We start from the raw sequence: 25,642 nt of genomic DNA, 5'->3' as shown, positions 1-25,642 counted from the left end.
CAACAAACAGGGCTTATGGGGGTCTGGGTGCCAGAGAATGAAGAAGGCAGTGAAGTGTACCCAATATGCTTTCTCATGTTGCTTCCCCTTTGCCAAGGCTGTGCCCTCCATTTCGGTTGCTGTGCTGGCACTGTAAGCTTCTGGTCATCCTTCAAGATTCACCTAGAGTACCTCCTCAGAGGGCTTCCCTGCCTCTCGTTGTTTAGCCCCTATGCTTCCCCATGGAGGATCTTATTCTGTAATTCCCTGTGTCCCTGCTTGTCTGGAGCAGGGACAGGTCTGATTTAGCCTTGTATCCTGTACACCTAACACAGGAAAGGCTCGGCAAATGTTCAGTATTAAGTGCCACAAGGATGAACAGTGCGTATGTGTGGTATGAGGGTGTGGGGTGAGTTCAGACAATTAGGCTGGCCCAGGCGAGAGCACCAGCAGTATCAAAAACAGCTAGCGGACGTCCGCGGAAGGATTCCTTCGAATGGACTACAACTACCAGAAGGCAGAGAAGTAGACTGCAACTCCCAGAAGGCGGCGCGAGCACGTAGACAGCCGGGTGCTCTCGTGAGACTACCTGCTAAGCGGAAACGGCGGGAGTGGCGGCTGAGATCTCGCGATATTTGGGGCTGCCCGAGACGCGCCTGGTGCTGGAGAGGAATCTCAGGGTACTTGGAGGTTGTGTCCTCTCGGCCGGGTGGTAGGGAGGTTCGAGGAGCTTCGCTTGTTTGTGTATCTGCGACTGTTTGTGCGTGACCTTACTGTCCCTGCACGCGTGCGTGTGAGTGTCAAGGCTGTGGGTCTGCAGGTGTGTGTGTGTGACCTCAGTTTCCTATCTATGCCGGTGAAGCTCTGCTCGCCACTGTGGATTAGCCGCTGTGTCTGCGTAGGGACTGTCGAACCTTTGGGACTGAATTTACCTATCTGCCCGTGGGGCCGGAGCATTAGGGTCTTCTTTCTGACTCGAGTCCGGAGTGGGGGATTTGTATCTGTGCGTTCCCACTCCTGCTTTTTGCTGCACTGCGATTGTTTAGTGCCGTTTAACTAAATGCATTTAGTGCCCTATCGGTTCCCCTTATTTTATTTTATTTTATTTTATTTTATTTTATTTTATTTTATTTTTTATTTTTAGTGTTTATTTATTAGTTTTGAGAGAGAGGGGGACAATGCGAGTGGGTTAGGGGCAGAGAGAGAGGGAGGCACAGAATCCGAAGCAGGCCCCAGGCTCCGAGCTGTCAGCACAGAGCCCGTTTGGGGGCTTGAACTCACGAGCTGTGAAATCATGACCTCACGAGGTGTGAAATCATGTCCCTAGCTGAACTTGAGTGCTCAACCGACTGAACCACCCAGGCGCCTCTCAGTTCCCTTTATTTTAAAAGTTAGTAAAATAGAAAATGCAGAGCCTTGGCATGTTGGAATTATATCCCCTAGATCCTCCTAAAATTGCTGAATGGTATTTAAAAATTAGAGTGAGGCTAAATTTTGCCAGAGGAAAACTTCCTACTGTCTTTAGAAGTGTTTAGAAGCCTGTACCAGAGGATAAGTAGGAGACATTCCTAAGTAGGGGAAGTGGTGCATGTCTGGGGAGCAGGGTTTTTCCCACACATCTCTTGTAGTGGCTGTAACCACCTTGCTCGGTAGCGTGTGTGTATGTGAATATGTTACATATGATTTAATGTAATACAAATATATATAAAATATGTACAATGTAGCATATAATATATGTATATATCCCCAACACGTGGGCTTCAGGAGTCCCTAAATGGGATTTCAGAAGCTGTGGAGTCAGCGAGAAGAGCAGAGAAGAGCAGTCTTAGCAGAATGCCAGCCCCTTGAGCTCTCTCTTGAGTTCCTTGCCTAACGTTGGAGCCAGGGATTTAAAGTGCCCTGTGGCCTTTTAATGTCTTTGGGTTTGGGAGCAGGGTGACATTTGGGGGAGCTAGAAGTTGTTCATTATTATGGGGGCAGAGAGTAGAGTGTGTTGACTGGTGGGGGAGAAGGCCAGAGCAGAAGCCAGTAGTGAGGGCATCCTGGCTCCCTTTCCCCCAACCCCCCATGTTTGGTTCTGCTTTGTCCTAGGCTCCGGCCCCTCACTGTTCCTGTGTTGAGCAGGGTTCTTACTCTCTGGCCCTTTTTTTTTTTTTAGCCCTGGTTCTGTGTGGCTCCACACATGCCCCTATTGTGACTGGCAGGTATTCCTGAAACCTTTACTTTGCCCTAATTACACTCAACAGAGGAGGCTTATACATCACAAGCTTGCCACAAGCTGAGGCTCTTTATTCTGGCCCTGTCTTTCTAAAGGGTAGATAGAGAACCTGCCATTTTTCTGGCTGTGGCTTACCTGCATGACTGATGTCCTGGGAGCTTGAGGCTCAGTAATCATAGGCTTCAGCCCTGCAACCTGTCTGCCTGCTAACTCTTCCTGCTGCTCAACAGTTCCTATGAGTCCAGCAAAGCTCAGAAGAATCAAGCACTATCAACAGCTACCTTGGCTGTGTAAATAGGTGGTTCCAACAGGAACTAACTAGAGTAATGGGCCTACTGGTTTGGGATTTGATCTTTTTTGAGCGTAAACATAAAGAACTGCCAGCTGTCACCCTTCACATAACTGTTGGATTGAACCAATTTGACCTCGCCTTCAAACGTTGGTTAAATTATCCACTTTCTATTCCTCAAGTACACCGCCGCCCCCCCCCCCCCCCAACCTGCAACACACACACACTTTTCTAGAAAGGTAAGTAGGCTTTGGCCCTTAGCAAAACTTGCTCAGCAGGCTAAGTAGTAAATCTCGGGCTATACCACCTAACTGTGAGGAAGTAGTTGAAGTCGCCAACATGCATTTGTGTCCTAAGTTTAGCTGATTACTTTCAGTAACATGTTCCTTGGGAATGATCATCAGCTTGATGTAGAGGAGGTTAAGGGTCTGCCAAAACGAAGTTCAGTCTCTGGTTTGGCACCAGTTGGCTGGGGCCGGACAGTGTCAGGGTTTGAGATCTGGAAGGTAGGTTTCCCTGGAGAGTCAAGAAATGTGTTTCTGTCACCTACTGAGGGTGCTAATCAGCGTGCTGATTAGACCTGGGAAGGAGCTTGCAGGTAAGCCCTCTAGACCTTGCCAGTTGCTAACAGGGCTCCCCAAGCCCTGGAGTAGACTCAGTTCTGCTCTGGGCAAGCATGGCCCTGGCTGAGGCCCTGATGTAGAGCAGAGATTGAAATTACTGGCAAATGGAACTTTGGAGGAGTCTTGCTCTAGGGAACTGGCCTGTGCTTAACCTCCTGCTGATTAACCCCTGGGTCTGGGCCTCTGGGAGACCTTTCCAGTAGGAGTGGGATAATAGACCCAAATATGATCCTCAGCTCATGTGGGTGTGTGCTTGAGTCTCGAAGGCAAATACTGGGCAAAGAGACCCTAGGGAGCCGAGGGGTCGGTGGAGTGAAGAGGCAGACCCTTTGGGTGTGCAGTCACTGAGGTAGCCACTGCGTGACTCACAGATGCTTCTCCTTGGAGTTGGCCTTGGTGTCCCCTCTTGCTGCTGATTCTGCCCATTTTGAGTGCATCTGCCAGGACTCTGCTACAGAGAGTCCTCACCGCTGTCTTTTATACATTGACTCAAGTTTCAGCTGGAAGGAGATCACCTGGTCCTACCTCCATATTTTTCAGATGAAGAGACGGGTCCACAGAGGGAAGTACCCAGAACTGAGCTCACACACCAGCTCGGGAGCCCAACCATGGGCAGGGCTTAGGGCTCCTGCTTCATCAGCCAGACTTCTGTGCCCCACCTTGCTTTAGAAGGTGCAGTTTATTATTCATCCAGCAGGTGCCTGGTGGTTGACAATTAGACCTGGTCACAGTGCAGGGAGCTTGCTGGTGGCAGCAGTGGTGGTGGAGAAGTATAGAGGAAGAGGCAAGGAAACAGATGAACAAATTGAATCACTGATCACCAGAAAGGTGCCTCCCAGAATAGGGCCCATCTCAGATGATTGCAGGTATGACCCCTGTCTTCTCAACTCACTTCCCTGAAGGCAGTGGCATGTTTTCCACAATTCCTTTGCCCAGTGCTAGATTTCACTGTCCCTCAGTGATTGTCCTGATGGAGCGGGTACGTTTTGCTGGCCCAGCTTGTAGAGTATAGGTTTTGGTGTGTCCATCAGTCATATTATCGTGGGCACTGGTTTCTGGCAACATCTGAGGGCCAGAGGAAGAGACTAAGCAGCTGGTCTCATGGGGGTGGCCAACATCCCTTTTATGCTTGTTTCTTCCTGGACTTGGATTTGTAAGGTTTGAGATACCAGGACAGTGACAGAGAGGCCAATCTCTCAACTGCCGGGAGCACCCAAGTCCCCTTGTTGCCTAGGGTTTTACCACCTCTCAGGCATCCCTGCACCTGTCCCATCCCGCTACTCCCTTCAGTCAGCCCAGCCTCCTCCAATCTCCGAGTCCTGGGCCCCCTCCACAGTCGGCGCCAGCGCTGTTTTTCTAAAATGAAAACTCACCCTGGCCCTCACTGCCCTTGACCTAATTGCAAACTTACCTCCTGCTACCCCCAACCTCCCATCGCACTTCAGCCTCATTACTGAGCTTCTTCTTGTTCCCCAAACCTGCCGCCTTCCTTAGGCCTCTTCACCTTTGTGAGATGGTTCCTTCTTGCAAAGTTATTTTCTTCTGTCTCTGGAAAACGTACTCGTCCTTCAGGACTCAACCTAAATGTCATTTTTTTGGTCTCTGACTTTCTCAGACAGTTACTCCTGGACAGGCACTCCCCGGTATAGATGTTCTTCACAACACTGGGCTGTGTTACATGGTGACTGACTGGTGTCTGGTGAGGGTATCTGACCTCATTAACTTGTGTTCTCCCAGCAGCCGGGACTGCTGACCCCTCTGCAACCCCAGCATCTGGCCCTAGGTAGTCTGTACATTTTGGTCGAATATATGAATGAAGTGGGTACCCCTTGTTCTGCTTTTAGATTTTAAATCCTGATAGAGCCCTCTGGAGGCCAGTCCTGGCAGTTTCCCAGCATTCGAAGCTATTAGACCCCACATGGAATCAAATGCGTCATGTCCAGCAGATGCTGCACCCTTGGCGAAGAGACAGTTTCGTGTTCTCGTGGGTGTCACTGGGAGTGTTGCAGCCCTGAAGTTGCCTCTTCTGGTGTCTAGGCTTTTGGACATTCCTGGCGTGAGTATCCTTATTAGACGGGCATGGTAGCCTCTGGCCTTGGAGAGCTGCTGCTCCTGGAGCCAGCCCATTTATGCAGTGCTTGGGGTTTTTGTTGATGGTGTTTGTGGAAGCCCTCTGTGTGCATTGGTGTGTAGGGGGTCCCTGAGACAGTCCAGTATAACCCGGAGCTAGATTAGCAGGTGTGGACAGAGCGTGAGGGGAGGAATTCTTTGCTAGTGGAGGGTTTGTGTTCCCATATGTTGACCCTGGTTCCCTGAGCTTCTGACGGGGGAGGAGGCTGGCTGCAGAAATGTAGCACATTCACCGGGTCCCCTTGCTGCATTGGACTCCCCACCCCTGCTTCCACTCCGTCTCGAACACTGCAGCTCTGTTCTCCCTCTTTGTTAGACACCATGGCTGTCCTGTCAGTCCAAACGCACTGGAGCCTTAGGGGTACCCCACTGCCTGTGGCTCTGGTTTTAAACTGTTCCTTCATGTGTTCAGAGATGCCTAGGGGCCACCACAGTGTACTGGGGGGGGGTACCTCAATTTTGATTAGTTTTATGTTTTTATATATATTGGGCTTCTGGGGCAGATTCTTCTGTGGGAAAAGTTCAAGGCTTTAGACCGTGTGAAAGCCAGCAGGTAATAACCTCATTTCCTTGTCTAGTATCTAAGGTCCTACATTTGTCTGTTGAACGCCCACTGCCTATACTCACCCTGATGGCCTTTGCTTTGGCCTGTCCCTGCCAGGCTGTGCTGCCCTCCTGCTCCTCTGCCTCTCTAAATTCTGCACAAATACTTCACAAGAAAGCCTTCCTGGCCTGCCTCAACCCATGTGGCTTTGGTCTGTTCCTTTTCAGACTCATTTGATGAGGGGTGCCTGGATGGCCAGTTGATAGAGCACACAACTCTTGATCTCCAGGTTGTGAGTTCAAGCCCCAGGTTGGGCATAGAATTACTTAAAAATACATAAAATACTGGGGGTACCTGGGTGGCTCGGTTAAGCATCCGACTCTTGATCTTGGCTCAGGTCATGATTTCATGGTTCGTGAGTTCGAGCCCTGTGTTGGGCTCTATGCTGACAGTGTGGAGCCTGCTTGAGATTCTGTCTCTGCCTCTCTCTGCCCCTTCCTGGGTTGCATGCTCTCTCTCCCTCTCAAAACAAACAAACAAACAAACAAACAAACAAACTCATTTGATGCATTAAAGAAAAACCAGGGTGACTCCATCTGTTAAACATCCATCCAACTCTTGGTCTCAGCTCAGGTCTTGATCTCAGGGTTGTGAGTTCAAGCCCCACATTGGGCTCCATGCTAGCCGTGATGCCTACTTAGAAAAACAAACCATGGAGCGCCTGGGTCACTCAGTCAGTTAAGGGTTCGACTTTGGCTTGGCTCATGAGCCCTGCATTGGGCTCTGTGCTTGGAGCCTGGAGCCTGCTTCAGATTCTGTGTCTCCCTCTCTCTCTCTGCCCCTCCTCCACGCATGCTCTGTTTCTCTCTCTCTCAAGAATAAATAAGCATTAAAAAAAAAAATTTTTTTTTTTAAAAACCCAGAGATGGGCAGTAGTTAGAGTGGTAAAAACAGATTTTGTTCAGAAAACCTATCATAATACGGGAAAAGAGGCCTCAGCATAGAACTAGGTTTTGATTACAAATACAAGGAAGAGTGGGGATTTATAGGCAAGGAGCCAGGTGGAGGGCAGTGGATGGGAAATTACTAAGAGGAAACATCAGGAATAAGGAGGGTTCTGGCTACACTGCCCTGACAGGATTCTTGGTGCAGGCAGGCCAGGGTGATGAATCACCGGGGGTGGGGGTGGGGGGGTGGGGGGTGGGGGGGGGGGGGGGGGGGGGGTGGGGGGTGGGGGGGAGGTTGTTGAGGGATGAAGAGCCTGATGAGCTGTCCAGGCTGGTTAGACATTGAGGGTGGGGGATTCTGGCTAAACCCACTTAATGGGAATCTTGCTCTTAAGGACCAGGCCCCAAGATGGCCCTAGTCAAAAAAGGGACACATAGGAGCCTGACTAGAGTTTGACCATATCTTGACCAAGATATGGGATCATTGGTTGCCTTTGATATTGTTCATGTTGTTGCCCATTGCTTTTGTGTGTACGCTGCTGGGGCCCAGGCTGTACTTTTTCCTTGTATCTGCCCCATAGCTTAACGTGTGACACAGGTGCATGTACCCAGTGTGTCCAGCAGGGGGCAGTGCTCACCTGCAGATGACCATGTCAGCACGGAAGGCAGGGGTGAGAAATCTTTCATTTTTTTTCTTCTTACTTTCCACAAACTTCTACCCAGAAAGTCACCCCCTCACTCCACCCCTCATGCGGAACAAGCAGTGAAAGGCAGCCAGGGATGCCAGCCAGGTCAGAAGGGGGAAGGGAGGTGAGTCTCATGGATGCTCTGAGGCACCACCTGTGGCCTCCCCCACCCAGACACATGCCCAGCACCTTTGGTACAGCTGACTAGCTACACCCGGAATGGGGGGAGGCCTGGGGCCTGGAAAGGGTTGTTGCAGCGGTGACAGCCTCCGCCCCCTCCAGAGGGAGGGAGCCATACAGTTCCCTTTTCCCATAGCCCCAGAGCAAGTGAATTTCCGGACTGGGGGTGAGTGGGGGCAGGGCGTCCTATCCCAGGAAACAGATGGGCAGCCTCAGAGCGGAGGGAAATGGCAACTCCACAGCTTCCTGTCATCCCACACAGCCAGCATTTACAGGGGTGTGAGGAAAGGGTTGCCTGAAGTGGGGAGGCTCTCCAGCCCACCCCAGGCCTTCTGGCCTGGCCCACTGTGGGGACAAGCCTTGTCTGGAGCAGGAACTTTGCTCTCCCTCTTTGGCTGGAGTTGAAGCTGAAAGTCAGGCAGCAAGAAGGGCACTGACCTAGGAGAGAGGACTCCATGACTTGGCCTCTTGGAGCCTGCCTTTCTCATTTATGTTTTGTTTTTTTTTAACATTTATTCCTTTTTGAGAGACAGAGTGTGAGTGACGGAGGGGCAGAGAGAGAGGGAGATGCAGAATCCGAAGCAGGCTCCAGGCTCTGAGCTGTCAGCATAGAGCCTGACGTGCAGCTCGAACTCACGGACCTCGAGGTCATGACCTGAGCTGAAGTTGGACGCTTAATTGAGCCACCCAGGTGGCCCCTGCTTTTCTCATTTAAAATAAAGCTGATTGGGGTACCTGGGTGGCTCAGTCGGTTAAGTGCCCAACTTCAGCTGAGGTCATGGTCTCGTGGTTCATGAGTTCGAGCTCCACATCGGGCTCTGTGCTGACCGCTTAGAGTCTGGAGCCTGCTTCGGATTCTGTGTCTGCCTCTTTGCCCCTTCCCCACTCGCACGCGCGCTCTCTCTCTCTCTCTCTCTCTCTCTCTCTCAAAAATAAACAAATATTAAATTAAAATAAAGCTGATTAGTGGGGCACCTGGGTGGCTCAGTTGGTTAAGGGTGACGCATCTGACTCTTAAACATCTGACTCTTGATTTCAGCTCAGTTCATGATCTCGAAGTTCATGGGTTTGAGCTCCACACTGTGCAGAACCTGCCTGGGATTCTTTCTCTCCCTCTCTCTCTGCCCCTCCCCTGCTGGTGCTCGCTCTCTCTCTCAAAAAATAAACTTTAAATAAAAAATAAAGCTGATTACTGCCACCCATCCCCTCAGGCTCTTGTAAAGGCTTCAAGAAGGGATAGAAATAAAAGTTTCTCATCTTGTGCCAATAACTGGGTGCAGCTCCTGGCACATGGACGCACTTACCAGTGTGTGTTTCCTCTCCTTCACCCTTTTCTTTCCCCTTGCTGTCATGTCCTTTGGGCCAGGCACGTGGTGGGCTTGGCTTGTTGGGTTGGTGAGAGACAGCCCATGTGGGAAGAGCCGTGGGAGCCACAGTCCATCTGCTCCTGTGGAGGGGCCTGCCACCTTCTCACTTCTTCCTGCAGATAGAACAGCTCTCCAGAGAGCCTGGGTTTGCTTGGTTGTGTCCTTGTGAGGTTTTGGTAACCAAAGGGGGATCCTTGCTTGCCTCGTGTGGGCCTCGATGCAGTGGTTTTCCCCCTCTTCCTACCCCGCGCACTCCCCTTACTCCCTGGTGGTACTGATCTCCCCTTTGCCGTCTTTCTGTGTCACCCCCAGGAGCAGTCTTTGTCGCTTGGAAAGGTCCTTCTCAGCCCTTTGCCTACATTGTGAATTCATATGCTTGGGTCTTTTCTGAGCTCCCTGGGCATTGCTAGACTTTGACCAGCAAACAAGCAGCTGAAGTGTGGGGTGCAGGGAGCTGAGTGAGTCTGCAGACCTGGCTCATAACTATAGGTATACTTAATTTAATTGTGCTTTGTACATAACTGAGTTTTCTTACAAGTTGAAAATTTGTGCCAACCCTGCATCGAGCAAGTCTACTGGTGCCATTTTTCCAATAGCATTTGCTCACTTTATGTCACATTTTGGTAATTCTTATAATATTTCAAACTTTTCCATTATTTGTTATGGTGATCTGTGATCAGTGATTACAACTTGCTGAAGGTTCAGATGAGTTAGCCTTTTTTAGCAATAAGATGCTTTTTAAAAATTTACTTTTGGGAGAGAGAGAGAGAGAGGGACTGGGGGAGGGGCAGAGAGAGGGAGACAGAGAATCCAAAGCAGGTTCCAGGCTCTGAGCTGTCAGCACAGGGCCTGATGCGGGACTCAAACTCACGAGCTGTGAGATCATGACCTGAGCCGAAGTTGGACACTTAACTGACCGAGCCACCCAGGTGCCCCAGCAATAGGATACTTTTAATTAAGGTATTGTTAGAAGTGGGTGAGAGAGAATAGAGTATCCTCCAGACTGAGAAGGCACTTTGAGCTACTCCGTTTATACCGTTTATAGAGATTTATTCTCTATACCGTTTTGAGCTATACCGTTTATAGAGATTTATTCAGGGTAACTTACTGATGAATGGGAGGGCAGGCAGGTTGGGCAGATGATGACCCAGGCGCTATGCAGCTATTCTCTGCAAAGTCTGGACCTTAATCCACAGCTTCTATAGAGTGCAGGTCATCGTGGTGAGGTCAGAGTAGTTTTCTAATGTGGTGCCCTCTGTGCGCAGATCATCTGTGGTGGTTTTCTAAAGTGATCCCCTCTGGGGCACCTGGGTGGCTCAGTGGGTTAAGCGTCCGACTCTTGGTTTTGGCTCAGGGCATGGTCTTGTGGCTCGTGGGTTCAAGCTCCGCATCGGGCTATGTGCTGACAGTGCAGAGCCTGCTTGGGATTCTCTTTTTCTCCCTCTGTCTCTGCCCCTCCCTGCCTCTCTCTCTCTAAATAAACTAAAAAAAAAAAAAAAAAAGCTTTAAAGTGATGCCCGCTGTGTGCCTGTCATCTGTATGTTACCTCAAGTGGCTCCCTCTGTCCAAACAAACCTTCCTACATTCTGGTCAGGGCATACGTACATGCATCTGCAGGGAGGTCATTGCACAGGATGAACAAGATGGAGAGTCCAATATGGAGTCGGTGTTGTCAGCACTCCTACAGCACAATCCTGCAGATATGCGCGTTGCTTTTTCAGACATAATGCTCTTACACATGTAAGAGACTACAGTGTAAACCTGACTTTTATATGTCCTGGGAAACCAAAGAAAGTTTTGTGATATTTGCTTTATTGCAGTGGTCTGGAACCAGACCCACCATATCCCAAGGTATGCCTCTACTCCTGATTCACCAGTGTGCCCAGGCATGGCTAGAGCCAGACCAGGGAGATTGTGAGGGGGTGCTGGAGAAGGGTGGATTTGGCCTCATGACCCATATACCAGCATTCAGGAAGAATGGTCCTTGCAAAGAAGCCTTGGAGCCTTTATATGATCGGGGAAGTTGGATAGTGGGGGTTAGCTGTACCTCAAGAGAGGCAGCTGAGCAAAAGGATTGTGGGCAACTTAGGTCTTCATATGTCCCTATTTTTCTCAGCCCTGCAATGAAGGGGTTGGGGGGGGAGTACTAAAATGATCTGTCTCCAAGGCCTCTTCTGGCACTAGTGGTGGAAGGTTCTAGATGTGAGGGCAGAAAGGAATAGGACATGAAGGCAGCCTGGGAGAAGGTCCTGGGATTCAGGAGCTTCAGGGCGCTTTTGCAGTTCCATAATTGTCATGTTAATTGGGCTGCAGTTCTGTCTGAGCACCCTTCTCACTTGGGAGAAGACAGACACCTCTTTAGCTTTTGCCAGGGCAGAAGTCAGCAGGGCTGGAGCCAGAAGGGGATTTCTAAATTTTTTTTTTTTAGTATTTTTTTAAGTTTATTTATTTTGAAAGACCACATGCAAGCAGGGAAGGGACAGAGAGAGAGGGAGAGAGAGAATCCCAAGCACGCTCCACACCATCAGTGCAGGGCCCAACACGGGGCTCGAACTCACGAACCATGAGATCATGACCTGAGAGAGTCAGACACTCAATTGACTGAGCCACCAGGCACCTCTGGCAGGGGATTTCTAAAGGTGGAGAGAGTCTGCCATTTGGGGAGTTGGCAGGCCTTGGGCTTAGAGAAGGTTAAGTTTCTAGAATGCCTGTCAGGACATTCAGGGCTGTCAAGGGTGAGGGGAAGAAGTTCCCACTCACGTGCAGGGTGAAGTGAATTCTGCTTCTCTGGAGGACCATTTGACAGTGTCTGGAGAGGTCAAAAGAGTTCATAGCTCTTGATTCACCTGTAGGATTGAATCCTGTAGTGTGCCAAAATTCACCATATGTAGGAGGATGTTCATTGTAGCATTGTTTATAATTTTAAAACAAAAGTAAAAGTGGAAACAAAACATCCAAGGAGAGAGAGCTTTGGTGCAGCCTCACAGTGGATGACAGGCGCCCTTCAGAACAATGGCTGGATCTCTGTGTTGATGTGGGACCGTCCTCAAGATAGAAATGAAATGAGTTTGGTACAGGAGTTAGCAAACCATGGGCCACAGGCCAAATCTGGACTCATTACCTGCTTTTGTATGGTTTGTGAGCCAGGAATGGTTTTTATATTTTCCAGTGGTTAAAAAATTTTTTAAAGAATACTTTGAGAGCACAAAATTACGTGAAATTCAAATTTCTGTGTCCATAACGTTTTGTTGGAACACGGCCACACATTTGTTTAAGTATTGCCCGTGACTGCAGTCTTGCTACTACAGAGTTGAGTAGTTGTGACAAAACCGAAAATAGTATCTGGCCCTTTATAGAAAAAAGTTTGCTGACCGCTGGCGTATTGTCTGGTTCCTTTTATATGTTCACGTATCTGAGTTAGTGTCTACAGATTTTCCTCTGGAGGTAGTTACCTTTGTGCAGAAAAGGGGGCAGGAAAGGAGACTCACATTTGGTATCATTGTGTTCAATCTTAGTTTTCTAACCTCTGTGTATATTTATTTTTAAAGTCAGTGGGACTCTTAGTGGGAATATTATGGAACATTCTTTGTAACTGTATGCTTTTTTTTTTTTTTCTTTAAATGCTCGCTGAGGAAAGGAAGCAGGAGAAACAGGACCTGGTTTGAGGTTTTCCTTTCTTTCTGGGCAAGGCCCACCTGCCTGCTCTGTGGTGGTGTTGTGGAAAGGGGTGTGTTCAGTAGCAGTGGTCTGAGGCGCTTATCTGGGCTTCTGCTGGTTTGGCCAGCCCCTTCCGTCCTTGGCCCGCTCCTCCAGGGAGTCAGCTCTGCAGTCTGCCTCTCGAGTTCTGTTCTTGAGAATTTTCTCTAGTTGGGGAAGGGCACAGAGGGATTGGCAGCCTGGTCTCACTTGAATGGCAGGAAGGGCTGGTGAGACCAGAACACCAGCTCCCCCAGGAGGCCCACAGGGAGGCCCAGGAGAGAATGGCTCCCCCCGCCCCCAGAGCCTGGTGGGAAAGGGCAAGGGCCACAAGAGGGCTGGGACAGCATAGTGAGCTGGATGGGCCCCTGAAGGCCATGTGGTTTAAATGGCTTATGGCTCAGAAGGGGAAACCGAGGCCAGAGAGGAAGGGGATTCGCCCAAGACCACCTCCCCCCACCTGGCCCCCATGTATATAGTAGGCTCAGTAAATGTTTGACAAGTCAAGGCATCATTATGAGCTGGAACATTATAAGTTGGGACACCCACTCAGCCAACCGGAACACTCTGGGGTATTTGTTAATGAGGCCGCCACCGCCACAGCTCCCCACCCTATGTGCTAACTGCTCTGGGCACCAAGGGTCCTTTTTCCTAGAGTATACCCTCCCACCCCCGCCCCCATGCTCAGGTTTGGGTCAGCTTTTTGGCTGCTCTCCAGGCCCTGGGCACTGCCAGTGTCAACACCGGTCAGCTCAGTGTCAGAGTCTGCTATGTGTGTCAGCCCAGAGGCCTGAGCCACCAAATCTCTGGGTTCCTTGCCTTGCAGGTTAAATCATGGCAGGTGCTTCCACTTTAGAATCCTTACAGCCTCCTGTGGAGCCACCATCACACGCCCTACTAGAAACACCTGCTCTTTTGGGGCCACTCAGCTGGGGGTTCCCGCTGGGTCTCTCCTTTACTTGTATATGCCAGAGCTGTGCTATCTAATACAGTAACCACTAGCCACATTCAAATGTAAATTTAAATTATTAAAATTAAATAAAACCAAAACTTCAGTTCCTCAGTCACTCTAGCCACACCTCAAATGTTCAGTAGCCACGTGTAGCCAGAGACTGCCATAGGGGACAGCACAGGTGTGACATGTTTCTATCGTTGCAGAGTTCTGTTGAATAATCCTGCAGAGTGGTCGTTCTCAACTGGGGCAGTTTGGCCTCCCAGGGGACATTGGACTATGTTCAGAAACATCTTTGGTTGTCTGAACTTGGGGAGGGGGTGCTGCTGGCTCCTGGTTATAGGTAGAGGCCAGAGATGGGATTGGAGGGGAAGTCAGGCCATGGGATTTGTCTCAACCTATGGCTGTGACAGTGCTGCTTCCCAAGATCCTTTGATAGTCTGCCCCAGAGGCAGCCTGGGCCAGACTCGGGGCCTAAAAGTCAAAGTGGAGGTTTCATCCCCAAATCTGTTTCCATTTCCCCTCTCTGACTCTCCAGGAACCCCAGATGGGATTGCTAACGTACCTTCAGCAGAGAAAAGGAAACTAGACTTGCCAACTGGTTTCAGGAAGGAATCTCTGTAAATGCCAGGCAAAATGCAGACAGCTTATATAATAAAGTCTGGCCAAACCTCAATCGCATCACACAAAGAAGTTCAGGTTTTAAATATTAGATATAAAAACTCTTGGCAGGGGTCTCACTAGGGGACCAAGCACAGAGCTGCCTTTCAGGAACTCTCTAATGTGGGGGAGATTGTTTTCATCCCAGCCCTACTTCTACCAGGACCCAGGGAGGGTGTAAGAGAAAAGAGGGTTCCTGCCCCTCCAGGGCTCCTTGGCATTTGCTAGGAGAAACGTCAGGGTGAATGAGTGAATAGTCTGAGTTATTTAGTATTTCAGAAGGTAACCCAACATGTCCTTTTTTTTTTTTTTTTTTTGAAGAGTGTGCAAACCCAGGACCTAGCCTTTGGCTCCTAGGACGTTTGGCAGAGTGAATGAAAATGAAAGAACAAAGCCCATGGGGTTGATGAATCAGATCAAGTGACATCCTTCTAAAACCAGAAAAACTGGCCTGGGCCTGCTGGACAGCCTGGGGGTCAGGGTCACTGCCAAGGAGAGGTAGCTGCTTCAGTGGGGTCAGGGGACGGGCAAGGAGAAGGTTGGCTCATCACATTCTCTTCATTTGAGGTAAAGACATTGACCCCGGACGCTCCCTAACAATGACTATGTAACCTGGGAGGGTAGCCAGAGAAGGAATTGATTTAGAGACTGGGGGAGGAGCTCAGAGGAATAATTCATGCTGGGGCCCAAGGTGGGAGGCTTACCTGGCCCCCTGGTCAGAACTCCCTAGGGGCCAGGGAAGGCGGGGCTCAAACGGTGAGTGGGGATGTAGGCGTAGCTGAGAGGGAGGAGGGAGCCCCAGAACAGGGCCATTACCAAATTGAGAACATTTCTGAAAGCTGGCCTTTGGCACAGTCCTCACTTGAGAACTGGCAGGCAGTTTGTGAGTTAGGGAAAGTAGGGGAACTAGATCTTCAGGAAGCTGCTTTCTGTATTTCAGGATAGAGGATGAACTGGAATATTCTTTTTTTTTTTTTTTTTTAACATTTTTTTAAGTTTATTTATCTTGAGAGAGAGGGGAGGGGAGGGGCAGAGAGAGAGGGAGAGAAAGAGAGAGAATCCCAAGCAGGCTCTGTACTGTCACAGTGCAGAGTCTGATGTGGAGCTTGAATCCACAAACCATGAGATCATGACCTGAGCCGAAATCAAACATTGGTCACTTAACCAAATAAGCCACCCAGTTGCCCCAGAAAGCATCCGTTTTTGATTCTTTCCCATCATCTCTTACCCCCACCTTGTGGACCTTGTGGAAGAGCTTTTCTCTTGACCTTATGTTCAGGATTTGGATTCATGTCTCATCGGGGCTCCTGATGGTGGTGCTAAGAAGACTGAGATCTTAGGAACTCTCTGTGGGCCTCCTCTGGAAAGTGGGATTTACCAGGGAAGCGTGACGGACCAGAAAAGTAGCTGTGCACTTATAGGCTGGGGTTTGTGGTTTAGCAGCAACAGGGGTGAGAAGAACTCTTTTGAGTTTGCTGATTGCAAACTCCGTATATGTCAGCAGGAGGATGTTGCTTCCAGAAGAGCTGATGTGGGCTCAGGCTCCGTAGGCAGACACTCAGTGGGTGCCAGGGACTTTTACTCCAGGTCTCTGAGCCTCACCAAACACCGGGCAGGCAGAAGAGCTGTCTCCCACCTCTGAGTTCTTCAGTTCTGGGAAGTTTCCTTTAATTTCTTTCATAATTTTCTCACCTCCATTTTTCTGTTCTTTCTGGAACTCAGATTTTGGACCTCTTGAATTGATCCTCTGACTTTCTCATCTATTTTTCTAACATTACCCATCTTTTTTTATCTTTTCTGTTCAGCTTTCTGGAAGATTTCTTCTAAACTTATATTGAGTTTTTTATTTTCCTGTTTATAATTTTAATTTCCAAGGCTTTTTTGTTGTTGTTGTTCCCTGAATGTTCATAAAAAAACATTAGCATCTGATCTCATCTGATTTGATCTGATCTTCCAGAGTGTTGACATGTCTTAACTGCTGGTTTCTGGGTTTTTTTTCTGTTTGTTTGTTTTCATTTTCATTTTTTAATTTTTTGGTCCTCTTTTCATTCTTGGTTTATATCATTAAAAAAATCCCTTTACTTTTATTTCATTGGGCTTTTGGGAGGGAGCAAAGTTGAATCCACATTATTTAACTGAAAGTTTATTCTTTTATTTAACATTTATGTATCCTTTTTTAAGATTTTATTTTTTATTTTTTAATTAAAAAATGTTTATTTACTTATTTTGAGAGAGAAAGAGAGAATCTTAAGTAGTCTCCACACTGTCAGTGCAGAGCCTGATGTGGGGCTCAATCTCGTGAACCATGAGATCATGACCTGAGCCAAAATCAAGAGTCAGATGCTTAACTGACTGAAGCACCCAGGAGCCCCTATTCTTTTTTTAATTTTTAAAAATGTTTTATTTATTTATTTTGAGAGAGAGCACGAGTAGGGAGGGGCAGAGGGAGAGACAGAATCCCAAGCAGGCTCTGTGCTGTCAGTGCAGAACCCGACATGGGGCCCGAACTCCAGAACTGGGAGATCATGACCTGAGCTGAAATCAAATCGGCATCCTTTACCAACTGAGCCAGCCAGGCACCCCAATATATCCTTTTGTTTTAAATGTGTCTTTTTTGATGTGATTGATGAATTTTAAAACTCCAATATGAGAGTCTGAATTTTGATCAGAGAACTTAGCTCATTATATATTACTATTCTATTAGGGCTAAATTTCTGCCATCTTATTTAATGCTTTCTACTTGTCACGTGCCCTCTGCTTCTTGTTTTCTCTCTCCTCTCCTTTATCATATAGATTGAGCTTTCTTCTGCTGGTTTGAAAGTTGCCTATTCTTCTTCTGGTTACCTCTGACTTACCATTCCCATAACTTACCTTGTCACTGTCTTGTGTCTTGAGAGTCTCAGCACCATTCTGCCTCCTTCTGCTCTCCCTATCTGTGCTGGGCCCATGGACTGAGCTCTGTGGACAGATGGCAGCCCTATTCATCTGCCATTTTTTTTTTTTTTTTAGTAGGCTGAGTACTTTTGAAGTAGGCTTCATGCCCAGCGTGGAGCCCAGTGTGGGGCTTGAACTCACAACCCCGAGATCAAGACCTGAGCTGAGGTCAAGAGTCAGATGCTTAACTGACTCAGCCACCCAGGTGCCCCACTGCCATCTTGTTCAGAGCTGTCCTAGAAAGGGCTCCAGTGCTCAGTGGGAGTTTGGTTTAAATGACCTTTAAAAAGGTCACCGAGGTTTTGTGCAGGTTCTGGGGATGCCAGGTTCTAAGGGGAGTGAGAGAGAACGGACACGCCTGAGAGCTCTCCAGCAGAGCTAGGAGCGGCAGACCTTCTGAAGTTGTGCACTGTCTCTCTGAGACTTCTGCTGCCTGCTGCCGGCTTTGCTCTTACATGCTATGCAGAATGCTGTCGCTTGGTAGGCAGGAAGCATGAGGGGGGCCTCAGTGACACGGTAGGGAGGGTTGGGGGACCGGAGTTGGCACGGGCACGTCCCATTCCGAGAGGCGGCCGTTACACGATACCTGCAGTACCGCCATTATCAAGTAGGAATGTGGGCTGGGCCGTGCCAGAGCTTTTAGTTTTCAAGAGAAGCCAGGAAATTGGATTTTCTATGTGAAATCTCCCGATTTGTATATATTGGCTCAAAAATGTTTGTAACCTCATGCAGGCCAAATAGCATGTCTGTAGGCTGGATCTGGCCTGCATGCCATACGTGATTCCTGTTCTAGTCAGTTGATGATCCTGCCCTTGTCACCCTTGACTCTTCTCTCTCCTGGATAAAATGTCCCCCAAAGATATCTCCTTCACCTCCCAGCCGCTTCTGAGCCCCTTTACTGTGCCGTCTTAGTTTAACATCTCATTTTACAAATGATGACAACTGGTCTAGCGCTGCCCACACTACGTGTGCTGTTTCTCACAACCGTTTGTTCTGAGCACCTTAGCCACCACCCCACCCCCCTCCTTGTTTGCTTTATTAATTACTTGTGAATGAGTAGTGTGGAGGTGAACTCCATTTTTGCCCCATGAGTGAAGGGCACACTTCCAGGTTTGGTTTTCCTGGAGTCTGTCTGCAACCAGAGCCCACGAGGCCTGGTTCCTAGAAGTAGAGAAGGGACCGACCGCCTATTTTCTCTCTGGGGCTTGGATGCAGCCACTGCAAGCCAGGCCCCAGCTCCCTGGTACCTTGGCCTGCAGAGGGCAGGGTTGCGGTGTGGATTAGAGCTCAGGACCTGTGAGCCTCTTTGAAGTGGCCCCTCCTGCCTTCTGCCGCCTTCTTGCCCTGCATTCCTTCCCGGCTGCCTCTGTCTTTCTGCCTGAGTGGCAGGAGCCTGCAGCTTTATATGCACTGGGCAGTTGGTGACTCATTCCTCGGCAGCCCCTCAAATAGGGAAGTGAAACAGCCACATCTGGTGGGGCCTGACCTTTGGGTGACAGCGGAAGTAGCTATGCAAACATGGGGCTCCCTGCCGAGGAGGGAGAAGTCTCCACAGCCAGGCCCTGAAGAAAGCACTTGCCTGGCCTGGCCCCGTGTGGCATCCAGGCCTGTGGCTCTGGTAACAGTTTTCTTTCCCTCTCTCTCCCCGCCTCTATTTTTTTCTTGGTGACAGCTGGAAGTAGCAGTGGTCACCACTGAGAGAGCCAAACATTTCTACAGCCCCCAGGACATTCCTGTCACTCTCTACAGCGACGCTGATGAATGGGAGGTCAGTGTTGGGGGCCCCAGGGCTGAGTTCCATCGTGTTTCCACCAACGGGACAGGAGTGTCCTCCTTGCAGTTCATAGTCCTGGTGGCCAGAGCAGACAGGCCGGGCTCAAGTCAGTGGTCAGGGCCCTCTGGGCAGAGGCGATGAGGAAAACATCTGTCTAGCTTCTGGCCTGCGGGAGGCCTGAAGTCTCCTCCCACCCCAGGCAGAGCTCAGCTTTGGCCCTGTGCCTGAGGTTGAGTGTCCTTGTACTTATCTGGGCTGATGAAACCACAGAGGAGCTCTGTTTCCCACCACCCTTGTCCACGTGGCTCCCAGTGTCGGGCCTGTCGAGAGCGCCTCACTTCCCACGGCCACTGGGCTCTGCTTTGCTCTCCCGCAGAGGGGCGGGCACCGGCCGATTCACCAGACGTCGAGTGTGGGCCTCACAGGGGTGCCCTGCCAGGCATTTTTAAACATTCTCAGCCTAGAACATTTCTGGCTGGCCTGTCTTCTCCACCCCACCCCCTCCATTCTCACCGCCCCAGAGCCCTTCCACTGGCTTGGACAACCCAAGCATCCGCCTCAAGCAGACAGGCCAGGAGTTCCCTGCCAGATGTCAGTTCTCTTGAAAACCAAACCATAAAGGGAATAGCTTGGAGAGACAAGGGGCGTTTGTTTCCTCAGGCCTGGTTTCTCTCAGGCGGTTGGCTCCATAGCCGGTGCTCACCAGCTTAGCTATGAGGGGGAACAGCAGTGGACTCGGGCCGGGGTGCTCAGGTGGTCTTCCTCAGTTTCTGACTTAGTGCACCTGGCCTGCATTGCCCCCCCACGGCTTCCTCCCACCATGCTGAGAGAGTAGCTAGCTCAGTGACCCCATTTCCTTCCCTCTGCCAGATGTGGAAGTGCCGATCCGACCCCGTTCTTCACATTGACCTGCGGAGGTGGGCAGATCTCATGCTGGTGGCTCCTCTTGATGCCAACACCCTGGGGAAGGTGGCCAGTGGTATATGTGACAACTTGCTTGTGAGTGATTCTGCTTTCTTCCTCCCTGGGCCTCACTCCCAGTTTGCTGAGCTGCAGGACTGCCTTTGTATGGGATTCTTGCCTTGGAATTCTTTATGGTGGGCTGGTTTGCCCCCTGGACCCCCTGCCCTCCACCTGGTCTCACCTGTGTTCCGGCAAGTGGGCACATGGATGGACTCAGCTTGTATGTACTCTCTGAGGGCATCCACCTCTCACCTGCCCCTTGACACTTTGTCCTTCGTTCACGGGCTACCCTCCACATGCTCGTCCATTGGTCTCCCTGCCCGGCCCCATTGCCTTTCCCCCTTAGCTCTGCCTTCTCCCCAGGATCTGGACATCCACATGTGCAATCTGATAAGAGTGTTTACTTCCTCATGGATCTCTTGTGCACACTTATCTCTCCTGTAGCATTGGCCGCAGAAATGCGGTTTTCCTGTATGTTCTGGAAAACTTAGAGAGGAAGAGAGGAGCAAGGGTGAGAGGTGCCAGCCGGTGGATGGTGGAGGAGAGGAACAGAAGTCCTGCTACACAAAGTGGGGATTGTCTTAGGCCTAAGGGACCTCCAGGGAACTGTTGTCCTTAAAGGCCTTGTTTATGTGATCACCCTGGGAGGAGCTAGGTGTGTGATCTCTCTCCCCTCCTCCCTCTCCATTGTTACCCACTTCCCTGTGCACTGAGCTTTCCCCTATCATGAGCCGGGCCCCGTGCTGAGGGACCCACAGGACACTTGGAGCTCTCAGTCTGGAAGGAGAGAGTTTTTGGTTACCCGTACAGGTGAGAAGGGAATGTGCTCTGGTGTGTGGTACAGCCTTAAATGACCCCAGTCGGTCCTTTGACAGTGGAGTCACCACTTTGCACAGTGCTAGGCATATAGTAAGTGTTCAGTGAATACTGTATGTACGAGGGAATTATTCTACTTTGGCAAAGAGCAAAGAGTTTTTCAGAGTTTAATGTGATAAGCTGGGCCAAAGTTTTTGGTGGTCAGACAGGAACTTAGTCTCCTTGTATGCTTGTTGATGGGTGCATAAGGCACTTCTCGAAGAATCTGCTAGTGACTGAAGCATCATTTGAATAAGAGCACAGGATGACCAGAAGAAGAGCAACACACAGATTGTGTGGCAAGGAGCAGGGGTAGGGGAGTAGAGACAGGGGCGAGCCTAGGGGCAGTGTTATCAGGAAGGCTTCCCAGTGGGGCTGGTGCATGGCTGGCCGGCAGTTGGAGCAGGTGAGGCTCTTGGCCACTTTCATCTCAGTGGGTCTGGGCTGTGTGTGACCTCTGGGCTTCCCACTGGCTGGCCAGCACTAGCTGGTGGGATGAAACACACTGGCCTCTGGGAGTCATGCCCTGGGCTGGGCTGGCTCTCCGAGGGCTCCTTTCTTCCTCTCCAAAGCGCTGCTTCCTTTTTTTTTTTTCATCAGAGCTGCCCCTGCTCCCTGAAGTCTTGGGGGTTCCCTCCTCCTGAGTTGGCTGAGCAATGTAATATGTTCCCCCAGGAATTTTTTTTTTTTTTTCCTGAAAAGGTTTCACTTGAACACACAAATATTTCAGGCAATTAGAAATCTCATAAAGTTTAAATTGTCATCATCCTTGCTCTGTGGCTCTGTCCTCACTCAGAAGATATTTTGTCCTTTTATCCCTGAAAAGATCACCCTGCTGCCCCCTTCCTTCAGATCTTGTCCCTTTTCCAGGACCCAGAACTTGTGGGGCCTTTAGAGCAGTGTGCTACCTGTGACCTGTGACCTGTGCACCAGGCCTCTGGGCCCTTGGCCTGGGTGCTGTGCATCTCCATCCACCTTCTCGCCTGCGCGGGCCCCGGCCCCTTCTGTGTGCTAAATAGCCCAGCAGAGGGGCACCTGGCTGGCTCAGTCTGTAGAGCATGCAACTTTTGATCTTAGGGTCGAGTTTGAGCCCCACGTTGGGTGTAGGGATTACTTAAAAAAAAATTTTTTTTTTAAATATCTAAGCAGATCTAGAAATAGGAGGTGACTTCCCTGGGTCACCAGTCAACTGGGAGCTGGCCTCCTGATCAGAATCTAGGCCTTCTCTCCACCCAGGTGGGTTCTCAGGGGCAGAGCCTGAGGTACTGAACACAGCACTGGCCAAACAGATGTGACTGTAGGAACTGACGCCTCCTTTCATCCCTCCTGCTGCCAGAAGGTTCAGAGGAGCTGTGGTTTGTCCAGGAAGCACTGAGCTTCGAGATGAGGTGGGAAAGCTAGAGAGGCATGAGACACGGACATACTGGTTTCTTCTCTGTTGGTGTGCTTTGCTTTGAAGACACTCAGAAACCCCAGCCCAGCCCCCACTGTACTTGACACTCAGGGGGCTCTTCTAGGTATGTTCGTGACTTTTGCAGAAGCGGCAGGTGGCACGGGGCCAAGAGGAAGTGTGACTGAAACTGTCCACTCAGCCCAGTTGCCAAATTGGGAGGACTTGGTGGGAAACAGACGCTGGTGTCTGGGACTACACAGGCAACCAGATCCTGAGGCTGTGTGCTGTCCCACTTCCTTCCTATCCCCAGGAGGGGGCAGGGGCACTGAGAGGGGTAGGCATCAGCTCTGGCCTGTTCACGGCATTGTCTTCTGGACTCCCCCTTCTTTTACCAGATGGGTTGCGCTTCGGGGAAGGGCTGTGTTGACCACTGTCTCCCCAAAGGGCCCACAGCTGGAAAGGAGGTGCTGGAGCAGTGAGGGCCCAGGGGAGCACGCTCCTGCGGGCCCCAAGGCTTATTTCTCTCCCAGGCAGCGCCTGGTCCAGGGAGCCTGTGCCTGTAGTAATCACAGGAGCTACTGTTTCTGGAGCCCGTACTTGAGGCCAGGCCCTGTGTGAAGAGCCTTAAGCATGTTCACCTTCTGTGCTCACAACCATCCAGTGAGCTTTTGCAGAGAGGAAGCTAAGACTCCTGAGGTTAAATTATTCATCCAGGTTCTCACGGCTAGCAGTAATCGTACATAGCACAGCCAAGATTTGAACCAAGGTCTGTGTGATTCCGCAACTCACTGAGCCGGTGGGTCCCTCTCACAGCTGCTCTGGCATGCACGTGGCGGGATGGCCTCGGCGGAGGATCACACTGGGTGGCGTGCAAAGCTTCATGCCCCGGATCATTGTCTGTGGGACTGTGGGGAGTGCAGCTTCCCCATCTGGGAAACAGGACAGCACCTTCTTTGCAGGGTTGCGGTGAGGGTGCATGGGATAATACATATGAGAGAGTTTTTGTCACGTGGCAGGTGTTCTCATTGCCCAACTCTAGTCAGCCTCGAAGTAGAGCCTGTGTTGGGGTAGGTGAGCCGCACCTGATGAGTGGTCTGAGCCTTCGCTTTGGGGGGTAACTGTGAAGCTTGACTTCTGCTCGCCTGGCTGCTTTCTGTCTGTGGCGTGTGTCCCACAGTGGAGAAGCCTTGTGGTTTGGCTCAGAGGCACCTTTTCTGCATAGGAGTGGAGGTCTGCGTGGAGGTGGCTGGGCCATTGCGAGTGTTGGAGGACCTCCTGTGTGTCAGGCCCTGTGCCAGCACCTGTGGAGAGGGGGAGAGGGTGAGGAGATTCGAGGTAGGGGGATACAGACAAGTGTCACCCGGTCATCCCAAGGTGGCTGCGACCCAGAGGATGGTGGGTAGGATTTGGGAGTCCAGAGCAGCAGGCACCCACCTGCCCCACTCTGGCCGTTCTTCACAGACCTGTGTCATCCGGGCCTGGGACTGCCGAAAGCCCCTGCTCTTCTGCCCAGCGATGAACACCGCCATGTGGGAGCATCCTGTCACCGCGCAGCAGGTGGGCCTGCTCAAGGCCTTCGGCTATGTGGAGATTCCTTGTGTGGTCAAGAAGTTGGTGTGTGGAGATGAAGGTGGGCATCTGGCCAGGCTCACAGCCCAGGGTCTCAGAAGGGCTCAGCTCTGGGGTCACACCCCAGTGTGTTGTGACCTTGGATAAAACCATTCTGTGAGCTCAGCTTTCTCATCTGGGAAATGGAAGTCCTAGTTCCTCTCAGAGTTGGTAAGATTAAACGAGGTAGTGTTTGTAAAGGGCCTGCGTTGTCCCTGGCACGCAGCCCATATACAGTTCATGATGCTCCCGTAACTGTTACTGAGTCCTGTCCTGGGGGTGCCTTGGAAGGGATTTGATGGGTCTGGCTCATGTAGAGGTGGCTCTGGCCTTCAAGGCCTTGGGCTTTGGGTGGAACACTCGGCGGGGGGGGGGTGCATTGAGCAGGGTGGGTGGGGGATGGGCCCTGCCTCGGTCTGCAGGCCACAGCAGAACTTTGCTCTCTAGGTCTAGGGGCCATGGCTGAGGTGGGCACCATTGTGGACAAGGTGAAAGAAGTCCTCTTCTGTCGTGGCAGCTCTCAGCAGAGCTGAACCTGGGATTTCTGTTGTTTGTATCCTTCTGTACCCTGCGTGTTTTCAGGCCAAGTCTATGAAGAAGATGGACATCGGCAAAATATGGTGAAGACTTCTGGGTTTACCCAGAAGTAGGGGTGTAGCCTGGGCCTGCTCCAGAGCCTCCCCAGGGGCCTCACTTGCCTCAGGTTAAATTAGACCAAAGGCCCAGATCCCAACTTCTTTCCAACTAAGAGATGGATGCATTCTGGGCCCCTCCCCACCTTCTCCTGGGATAGACATAGCAAGCTGCTGCTGTGTGGCCCTGTGCTCTGGGAGGGGGACTGAGGGAGGACTGAGAAACCTTGATTCTGCATCGTGCAGGGGACCCGCTTCAGCTCCTTGGTGGGGTGCCCAGCTGCCATGCAGAGAGTCAGGGAAGCCTGTAAGTTGGCAAGATGCCGAGTTTCTCCACAGACCATGCTGTGAGATCGGGGGTACTGGGTAATAAAGAAGAGTGACTTTTAGGAGACTGTGTCCTTCCTTTACCTGTGGCCTCGGAGATCAGGGGCATTGCTTGGGGTGGCTGGGGGAGGGTCTGGGCTGACGACTGACTGGCCAATATCATATGGTGGTTAAGGGCAGAGGGCTCTGAAGCCAGACAGACCCTAGTTCCAATCCCAGCTCTGCCATGTGCTAGCAGTGGACCTTGGCTCAAGGCTCAGCCTTTCTGACCCTCACTTTCCTCATCTGTATTATCCTACCCTCATGAAGTTTTTGAGAGGATTAAATGAGATAATGTGTGCAAGATACCCTCTTCCCCCCCTTACATAGTAAATGTCAAAGGGAAGTTAAAGCTTGGTATGCATTCACGCCAATGAGTTTTTCTAACATTGACTGAAATAGACCCTCTCATTTTGGGAAAAATAAAATCCCCAGCCCGAGGCCGAGATGGCCTTTATGCAAATAACAGGCACACAGCAGGGTTGGAACCCACCTTGGAATCCAGGCCCCTTGCTTCCTGATGTCCACATCAGCTTTGCTGCACCTAGGACTGGGAACCTGGGTGTCTCTGCCTCCCCTCCAACCCCACCCAGTGGCACCTGTGATTATGGGAAGTAGACTCCAGAGAGAAGCATGTTCTGCCCTAGAAAACCCCACCACCCTGTCTTTGACCTAATTGCTGTTTGGTGGCTGCAGTGGGGAGGGGCTTGTTTGCCTGTTTGGAGCTGAGGTTGGGTCTGATTCCTGCTTTCCAGCCCATGGGTGAGTCGGCACTCCGTGCATGCTCTTGGACCACTGATGGGGGGAGGTACCTCTGAGGGGCACCAGGAAGCCTGCTGGCTGGGA

The 25,642-nt window shown here is 50.7% G+C and overlaps 1 protein-coding gene across 6 annotated transcripts; it reads left to right on the top strand.

Moving 5' to 3' along the window:
• The first annotated feature begins 596 nt into the window (after nt 1–596).
• PPCDC (phosphopantothenoylcysteine decarboxylase) lies at nt 597–24,819 on the top strand. 6 transcript variants are annotated; one of them, XM_007084603.2, is made up of 6 exons: nt 597–659; nt 4,954–5,165; nt 18,878–18,973; nt 19,850–19,978; nt 23,652–23,820; nt 24,246–24,819. In XM_007084603.2, exons 2-6 carry the CDS (start codon nt 5,028–5,030, stop codon nt 24,329–24,331), a joined length of 618 nt encoding a protein of 205 aa, XP_007084665.1. In that variant the 5' UTR covers nt 597–659; nt 4,954–5,027; the 3' UTR covers nt 24,332–24,819. The 6 variants fall into 6 exon arrangements, with proteins under 6 accessions (XP_007084665.1, XP_015394163.1, XP_015394164.1 ...); XM_007084604.3 differs by having other exon boundaries at nt 632–669; XM_042988365.1 differs by lacking the exon at nt 597–659 and adding an exon at nt 3,650–3,781.
• Nucleotides 24,820–25,642: the final 823 nt, after the last annotated feature.

Source organism: Panthera tigris, chromosome B3, assembly GCF_018350195.1.
Source record: "Panthera tigris isolate Pti1 chromosome B3, P.tigris_Pti1_mat1.1, whole genome shotgun sequence".
Lineage (NCBI taxonomy): Eukaryota > Metazoa > Chordata > Mammalia > Carnivora > Felidae > Panthera > Panthera tigris.
The sequence above is the reverse complement of the archived record's forward strand: the minus strand, read 5'-3'. Positions and strand labels throughout refer to the sequence as shown.